This window comes from Lycium barbarum, chromosome 4 (assembly GCF_019175385.1).
Source record: "Lycium barbarum isolate Lr01 chromosome 4, ASM1917538v2, whole genome shotgun sequence".
NCBI classification, from domain to species: Eukaryota; Viridiplantae; Streptophyta; class Magnoliopsida; order Solanales; family Solanaceae; genus Lycium; species Lycium barbarum.
Window position 1 is genome coordinate 87,599,688 of NC_083340.1, and position 9,504 is coordinate 87,609,191.

At 33.8% G+C, this 9,504-nt stretch overlaps 1 protein-coding gene across 1 annotated transcript; it reads right to left on the reverse strand.

Annotated features, from left to right (window-relative positions):
* Nucleotides 1-3,827: 3,827 nt before the first annotated feature.
* On the reverse strand, nt 3,828-4,898 carry LOC132637588 (uncharacterized). Its single transcript, XM_060354656.1, has 2 exons — nt 4,623-4,898; nt 3,828-4,436 (listed from the first exon to the last, which is right to left on the reverse strand). The coding sequence occupies exons 1-2, from the start codon at nt 4,896-4,898 to the stop codon at nt 3,828-3,830; spliced, it is 885 nt and encodes a 294-aa protein (XP_060210639.1).
* Between the last annotated feature and the right edge of the window lie 4,606 nt (nt 4,899-9,504).

Sequence of the window (9,504 nt, forward strand, 5' to 3'; positions counted from 1 at the left end):
TGGGTATTTCTTCCACTGTTACCTCGTCGTGCAATTTGGTTATTGCTTGTTTCTTCCCAACAAAGTGGTATCAGAACTTGTGGTTGTATTTGGTTGTGTCAATTGTCTATTTGAATGATGGAGGCAAATATGAGCAAGATGGTTTGTTTAAATGGCAGTAATTACCATATTTGGAAAAGTAAGATGAAAGATCTTCTATTTGTCAAGAAATTGCATTTACTTGTGTTTGCTTCTAAGAAACCCGAGTCTATTGAAGATGAGGATTGGGAATTTGAGCACTTACAGGTTTGTGGCTATATTAGGCAATGGGTTGAAGATAATGTTTGAAATCATATTGTGAATGAGACAAATGCTAAAAGCTTGTGGGAAAAGCTCGAGACACTTTATGCTTCAAAGACTGGCAATAATAAGTTGTTCCTACTGAAACAATTGATGAATATTAGATACAAAGAGGGCAGCCCTATTTCTGATCATATCAATGATTTTCAAGGTGTCCTTGATCAGCTGCCTGGAATGGGTGTCAAGTTTGATGAATAAATACAGGGACTTTGGCTTCTTAATACTTTGTCACACTCTTGGGAAACCCTTAGAGTTTCTTTGACTAATTCTGCTCCCAGTGATGGTGTAGCTATGGAATATGCTAAGAGTGGTGTTTTGAGTGAAGAGATGAGAAGAAGATCTCAAGCTTCATCTTTTTCAACTTCACACTCCGATGTTTTGGTTACTGAAGACAGGGGGAGAAGTAGTTTTAGAGGTCAAAATGATAGAGGTAAAAGTAGAAGCAAGTCAAGAACCTCCAGGTACAAGAATATTACATGTGACTATTGTCACTTGAAAGGGCACATCAAGAAAAATTGCTACAAGTTTAAGAGAGACCAGAAAAAGCAAAAGAAAGAAGGCGATAATGAAAATCGTGTTGCTGTTATTGCTGAAAATAATATTCTTGTTGCTTGTGGTAAAAATGATATCAATCTTGTTTGTGATGAGTCTACTTGGTTTGTGGATTTAGGTGCCACTTCTCATGTCACGCCAAAGAAGGAATTGTTTTCTTCTTATACTCCGGGTAGTTTTGAAATGTTATGAATGGGCAATAATAGTGAGGTTGAGGTACTTGGTATTGGCACAGTTTGCTTGCAAAGTAATAATGGTTCGAGGTTTGTTCTTAACAATGTCAAGCATGCTCCAGATGTTCGGCTGAATTTAATTTCTGTAGGAAAGCTTGATGATGATGGTTATGATCAAACAATTGGTAGTGGCTAGTGGAAGCTTCTTAAAGGTTCAATGGTTGTGGCTCGAGGTTACAAGATGTCTGATTGTACTTATTTCAGGGCTCTATTTGTGGTGACTCAGTAAATTTGGTGGAGAATGATACTTCATCAGAATTATGGCATAGAAGGCTGAGTCATATGAGCGAGAAGGGGATTGATAACTTGGCTAAGAAGAATTTGCTTTCTGGAGTGAAACAAGCAAAGTTAAAGAGATGTGTTCATTGCTTAGCCGGGAAACAGAAAAGAGTTTCTTTTCAGAGTCATTCACCTTCAAGAAAGCTGGATTTGCTGGAGTTGGTATATTCTGATTTGTGTGGTCCTTTTAAAGTAAGCTCTCGTGGTGGTGCACTTTACTTTGTGACTTTTATTGATGATCACTCTCACAAACTCTGGGTATTTCCTTTGAAGTCAAAGGATCAAGTACTTGATGTGTTCAAGACTTTTCAAGCCTTGGTTGAGAGACAGACAGGGAAGAAACTAAAATGCATCCGCTCAGACAATGATGGTGAATACATTGGTCCCTTTGATAATTATTGTAGACAGCAGGGTATTTGGCATTAGAAAACTCCTCCAAAGACTCCTCAGTTAAATGGTTTAGCAGAGAGGATGAACAAAACTCTAGTTGAGAGGGTTAGATGTTTGCTTTCAGATGCTAAGCTGCCAGATTCATTTTGGGCAGAAGCACTTAATACTGCTGCTTATGTTATCAATTTATCTCCTACTGTTGCTTTGGATGGTGATGTCCCTGACAGAGTTTGGTTTGGTAAGGATGTCTCTTATGCTTATCTGAGAGTCTTCGGGTGTAAGGCTTTTGTGCATGTTCCTAAGGATGAGAGGTCAAAGCTGGAAGTCAAAACTAGGCAGTGCATCTTCATTGGTTATGGTTAAGACGAATTTGGCTATCGTTTCTATGATCCAGTTGAGAAGAAACTTATTAGAAGCCGTGATGTTATGTTCTTTGAAGACCAGACAATTGAAGATTTTGACAAAACTGAGAAGGTTGATCCTCAGAGCAATAAGAGCTTAATTGATGTTGACCCAGTTCCTGTGACTATTGCACCTGAAGAAAATCTTCAAAATAATGAAGATCAAGTTGATAATGAAGATAGTGATCATGTTCAGAATGACCAGCATGATGCTGTTGATGCTCCAGTGGAAGATGTTGTGGTTGGCCAGCAACCAGTTGTTATTGATGTTCCAGAGAGTTCTCTCAGAAGATCTATTAGAGAGAAAGTACCTTCATCTCGTTATTCTCCCAATGAGTTTGTACTCTTGACTGATGGGGGAGAACCTGAAAGTTTTGATGAGGCCATGGATTTGAAGAAAAAGAAAAGTGGTTTGATGCTATGCAAGATGAGATTAAATCCTTGCATGATAATCATACATTTGATCTGGTTAAGCTTCCTAGAGATAGAAAAGCTTTGAAAAACAGGTGGGTTTTTAGGGTGAAACATGAAGATGGTAACCCAGCTCCACGGTACAAGGCTAGATTGGTTGTCAAGGGCTTTAATCAGAAAAAGAGAGTTGATTTTGATGAAATCTTTGATTTTGATGAAATCTTTTCTCCAGTTGTGAAGATGCCATTCATTTAGGTTGTTCTAGGCTTGGCTGCGAGTCTAGATTTAGAGTGTTTCTTGATCGCCAGGATGGCGGTTTCCTCCACATAGTCAGGAGGGGGAGAATTGTTAGGTTTTTAGGTTTTCCCTTCCTATGTGGAATTGGATTAATAAAACCCAATCCAATTTGGACCAGACCAATTTTGCCCAAAATTTCCTCTATATATAGGATCAATTTAGGTCTTATTTTCACAACACAAGAGTGAATTCATAGCAGCCATATAGAGAGAAAAACGTGAGAGAAAAAGCAGATTTTCGTCCAGAAATTTTCTGCTACAGCAGTCCGCTTTAAATTATGTTTCCCGATTCGTTAACCGTTGGATCGTGATGAAATTTGAACGGAGGGTGATCAACATCTGTTTCTTCGATTTCAGGTGGAGATCGGATTTCGTGGTTTGTAGCTCCAGTTTTCGAGTACCAACAGTAGCTCGTTTTTTAGGGTGATTTCTCTCCTTTCTTCACTAGTTTTGGTGCTATCTTTTATGTATTGTTGCTCCATGCTTGGATTTGTCGTTGTAGTCATTTGGAGAACATTTTTGTAACTCTTATTGATTATAGTGGAGCTTTTGTGGGCCGGAGGTCCCGTGGATGTTTCATTTTCACCTTGAAGGGGTTTTACCATGTAAATTTGGTGTCTCTTCCATTAGATTTATTTTTGCTTGCTTTGCTATTTTATTGTTGGTATAGTTGCTGCCTGGATTTCCATTTGTGCTAGTGTTTATTGTCTTCTCTTGGTTCAAATAGTGTGGGAAGTTTTGACTTGGGTATTTCTTCCGCTGTTACCTCGTCGTGCAATTTGGTTATAAGAAATGTGAGAACAAACAACTTTAGGAAACTGCACTAGAAATATAGAAACTAGTAAGACATGATATTTTAGGAAATACACTTAAGAAAAACAAACTAGAGATAAACATAAAAGTAAACAACAATTTTTCTCATAGTACTATTCCCCAGTGAGATGATCAGTTCTTAAGTCAATATCATCATAGAAGTCTCCAGCTTCTAAATGAGTAATATTTGAGAGACTTTTAAAATCATCATCTTTATAAGCAAGATTTTCCTTAATATCATCATGCTTGTTTGAGGGAGCTGCTTCATCATCATTATTACGAAAGGTCAAGTGTGCCTCCACATTATTTTCTCTCCCTTTGAGAGAGGCCTGATAAAGCTTGACAAAATGATCAGGCGTACGACAAATACGTGCCCAATGACCTTTCATACCACATCGGTGGCACATATTAACTTTACCTGTTGAAGGATTATTTTGAGAACCCTTATTGGTCTCTTGTTTATTCTTACCATGCTGACGATAATTATGACGTCCCCTTTCACGTCCACATCCACGTTCACGACCATGGCCACGACCACGGTAATTATTTTGCCTTCTTTCAGGCTTGTCATAACCTGTTGTTGCATTCACTTCAGGGAATGGAGCAGAATCAGTGGGACGGGACTCATGATTTTTCATTAATAGAGTATTATTTTGCTCAGCCACAAGTAGGCATGAAATTAAACCAGCATACTTTTTGAACCCCTTTTCACGGTATTGTTGCTGTAGCAACACATTTGAAGCATGAAAAGTGGTAAAAGTTTTCTCTAATAAGTGTTAATCAGTGATAGTTTCTCCACACGATTTTAATACAGAACTAACTTGATGGATAGCAGAATTATAATCAGTTACAGTTTTAAAATCTTGGAGTCAGAGATGCATCCAGTCATACCGAGCTTTCGGTAATACCGTCAGCTTTAGGTGTTCATATCGATCCTTCAAATTATTCCACAATTCAAGTGAATCTTTCACAGTTAAATATTCAATTTTCAATCCTTCATCAAGATGATGACGAAGGAAAATCATAGCCTTGATTTTATCTTGACTTGATGATTTATTTCCCTGTTTAATAGTATCCCCAAGACCTTTAGCCTCAAGGTGAATTTCAGCATCAAGGTCCCATGATAAATAATTGTTTCCGGTGTTATCAAGTGCCACAAATTCAAACTTTGATAAATTTGACATAGTGAAAACTATCAAACAAAATATCCAAAGTTAGACATAATAAGAAGTATTGTCAAAAAAAAAAAAAAAAAACTTCTACAGTTATGGGCAGTACATTATCGTGTACTATATTCTTTCTTGTTAAGACAAATATGTTTGTAAAGTAATTATTATACTATGTATACTAAAATAACCAATTGTGGAATCAGGTAAAAAAATAAATAAAATAATAATAATAAGCATAGTGATAAAGCATATAGTTCAAGTTTTATATTATGATGGAAGAACAGTTTTCAAAAAACACAGATAATAAAATCAATATTTATTTAGCAGAATATATTAATGTGCAGTCAGAATTGGCAATTAGACCTAATAATCTTAACACTGGATCATCGAGACATACCTCGCGAGAAATGACGTTCAACTTGTTCAAAAGGGAAAACACAATTTATAGAGTCTCGTGCTGATAACATGTTGTAAAATAAAATTGTGTACAAAAATTATAAAGCAACAAAAAGGCACAGGGAGAGAGAGAGAAGAAAAGCAAGAAAGAAAGCAAGGAGCAGTACTTTTCTATTTTCTATTTTGAATGTATTTTCATTTACACCATATGTAGCTATTTATAGGCAAAAGTAAAAATTGGGTAAAAGAGCAAGCTACAGTGATAGCCACATGGCATCCACATATGCTATCCACATTTATTCATAACAAGTTGGAGTATACTTATGAAGATAATATGAATTTGAGATGGACTACACACTCGGAGAAAAAGACCAGTAAATAATCTATAATTGCAAGAAGGATAATTATTACGGATTGGAAAAAGTCAACATGGAATTCAATGAACTAGGATGCAACTAGATTTATACGGAGTTTTTAAAAGTTTTGATTATTCCAGTAGAATATGAGGCCATGACCATGAAACCTAGAATCAAGGAGCTTTTTGTTTACATGAAACTTAATCTATTGCAGGCATAAGTTAATTGATAATGTAAGTCCACTTCTTTTAGTGTTTTTCTCCCTCTAATTTATGGTACTCGATCTTACTTTACCCTTAGCGAAATGTTGTTCGCCTTTTTAACCCTTTAAAATTAGATTTCATACTAGACAAAATAGTAATTTGATTATTTTCCTAAAGTTAGAACTTTTATTTTTCTAACATTTATGATTTTGAAATCAATTGAAATTTTAGTTAGTAAATCTTTCTTTATTTGAACTATTTCGGAAGTCTTAATATTTAAGAAATCAAAATCTCTTAATATTTAAGAAATCAAAATCAAGTAAACTTTTATTTATGTAAGCTCTTACCATGTTTGAATTGCACAAAATAACCATTAGCGTGTAATTATGAGTATTGTTCCAGTCAATGTTTTGGCTTTTGAAAAAATTAGTTAGTGTTGGTCCGAAAAATTGTTTTGATTTCTTTTTGGTCATTTGTTACGTTTTGAATTCTAAAAACAAATGTTCTCAAAAGAATAAAAATAATTGTTGATGTTCTAGAAATAAACTAACAAAAATAACAACCTAAAATTTTATAGAGTGAGTTATATACCGTTAATTGTCATATAGTCAAAAGTTGATCGACACACCAACTTTTATACCTATGGAAAAAAAAACTAAGTTATTTTTTAAAAGATAAATCTACGTTTAAAATTATATTATATTTAAGATTTTGTCTATCATGTGGAACTAAATTTAGTTATGCTTTTAACATGAATACTTTCACTGCTTCTAAGATAGTAGTATTAATTAACATAGTCCTTCAGAACTCATCAATTGCATGTAACTCAATTACAATCGTAGAAGCTTAGTTTTTTTCTTATTTGCCGAACACATTTCCTATATATTACTCCCTCTGTTTCAATTTATGTGAACTTATTTTCTTTTTAGTCCGTGTCAAAATGAATGACCTCTTTTTTAATTTGAAAACAAATTCACTTTATGAAATGATTTACAACCACACAAATATTCAAGACTTATTTTGAACCACACGTTTCAAAAGTCTTCACTCTTTCTTAAATGTTGTGCCCAGTCAAATGAGTTTACATAAATTGAAACGGAGGGAGTATTTATTTATTTATTAAAGTAATAGCACACTTTGCATTTTCTCAACTAGAAAAATAACGCCTTAAGTCAGAGTTAGTTTTCTTTGTTGGTGCCTTTCTAGAATGAACTCAAGAATATATAGCTTTTCAAACAAAAATTATGATTTTTTTTAAATATTCAAAGGTTAATGTGTTCTTGCTGAAAGCCTGAAACTAAAAATGAAGATTGATAATTTGTGCAATTGAAGTGATGATATTATACAAACTATAATGGATTTTAAGCTTTTTATTAACTAACATGATTGAGGGCTTATATGGGGCATTGTTGCTTTGTTTATTGAGTTAACTAAATAGATGAACAATTATTATTTTCGACAACTTACACTTTTTTTGGTAGGTTTTGTTTTATAATTCAAACATAATATTATTATATTATGTAATTTGAAATATTTTTATACTCATCGAGATAATATTATTTTTCTAATTTGTAGGACTTTAAAATTATTTGCAAGTTTGTTTATTAATTATTTTCTCATTTGAACTAGGTAGCAGACCTAACATTTAGGACTTCAATTTTAATTAAATTTCACATTATATAAAACTTTTCCTTATTTGGCTATAATTATTAGTGTCTTTTATACAAAATTACCAATAATTGATTACCAAAAATCATGGGACATCAATGATGTGGAAAAAAGAAAAGCAGAGCACATTTTTAAGCTTTTAATATTTCGTTATAAAAGTAGCTCAACTTCATTTTCTACATAAGATTTTTATTTTAGAATCTTGATAAACTAAAATTATATTATATTTCTTTATTTTCTAGAAAAAATGAAAAACTGATTGATTCCTTACACGATAATTAATTTAATTTTCTTATACTCCATTTTATACCAACTGGAATAGTGTGCGCCTTGTTGTGTAATAAACAACCAATTGCCCAAAATTTACAATTATGTTAAAAAGTTTCTTATTTATTCATATTCATTGCTTGTCTTTTGTTATTTAAAAACGTTTTAGTTTTTTGTATAATGATATTATGAATATAGCATTTATAAATAGCAGTTAGGTGAGATACAACAACATAACATAATTGTAATTTAACTACAAATACTATATAACTAATTCAACTAAATTCATCATCTTTACATGTTCAGAAGAGAATGAACTCAACTATTGTACATGTCAACGTGTAATAAGAATAATTTTTATCATTTAATCAAGAATTATTGCATTTGGTTCGACGTCAATTGCTATTTTTCATCAATTTGTTCTTATATTTGTGACTATTTTTCATCGATATATATATATTAAAGCTAGGCATATATAAGGTGATGTGGCACCTCTCTATGGTCTCCATTGAAATTTATCCTTTTTTCTCCCTCAAATTTTGGGCATTTTCCCTATTTTTTTCCAATTTATGTGCTCTATTAAAAAACACTTAAAAATCCTTTAACTCTTTTAATTATGTATTTATGTCTATCTTTTATTAGAGTTTAAATTTTGAGCACAGTTAGTGTACAAAATATTTTACACCATCAGGTAAATTAAATATTTACCACCGTAACTAACTAAAGTGTAGGGAGTTGTGTGGGATATTTTTTGGAACGAAAAGCTCTCTTCTCTCTCCTAAATTTCATGCAAACCCTAGCCTACAAATAACTCACCATGGCCAGCGCGGCCACTGGCCAGCCATCGCCGGCTGGTCAGCCCATCCCACTCTCTTTCTCTACTTACTACCCACCTCTACCTAATTGTTCTCCACCCACAATAACCCAAACTAACCCGCCTCCTCCCATGCAATCTGTAAACTATGTACAAACCCTAACTAGCAACAATGGCGACATGCACACGCAAGTTTGTGATCCTATTCCAAGCAAGAAGATTACTTACATTAATGGTACCCCCGATGGTTAAGTGGACAACAACATAAGTTAAGCGAATCGAGATTTTGGAGAATCTTCAATATGCTGTTGTTGGTAAATTTGCTCATGAATGGCCAAATCTTGAGGAATTACCTACGATTCTTCCACAACAATGTGGAGTGAAAGGTAAATGTACTATTGGTCTATTTCAGCATCGGCACATACTAATTAGATTAAGTCTCATGGAAGACTTCATTACTTTAACTTCTAAAGGTGTTCGTTATTTAAAGTCGAAGGATGGGTTTACGTATCAGATGCGGCCATTAATTTATGATTCAAACTTCAAAATTGATAAGGAAACGATGAAAGCTATGGCTTGGATCTCTTTTCCAAATCAATTGCCTACTTTCTTTGTTAAGGAAGCTTTGTTTACTTTGGCTTCAACGGTTGGTAGACCATTACAACTTGACATGGCTACGATCAACAAAATGAGGCCTAGCTGTGCAAGAGTAAAGGTGCAAGTTGACTTGTTAGCAGATCTTCCAAAATCTATGACTATGGAATTGAAATATGAGGTTACAAAAGAAGTAAGACTGGAGAAAGTTAAAATTCAATATAATGTGTTGCCAAGGACATTTTACTGATGAGTGTTAAGTGTTGCATCCTGAGTTGACGTCTCATGTTGAAGAGGTTACTTCAAATACTAGTACTGAAGAT

Excerpts from the sequence above, each read along its gene's own strand:
- LOC132637588 (XM_060354656.1), bottom strand. The coding sequence starts at position 4,898 with ATGTCAAATTTATCAAAGTTTGAATTTGTGGCACTTGATAACACCGGA. Across the intron at positions 4,437-4,622 it reads ATGAACACCTAAAGCTGACG|CAACAATACCGTGAAAAGGG; the intron begins GTATTACCGAAA and ends GTGTTGCTACAG.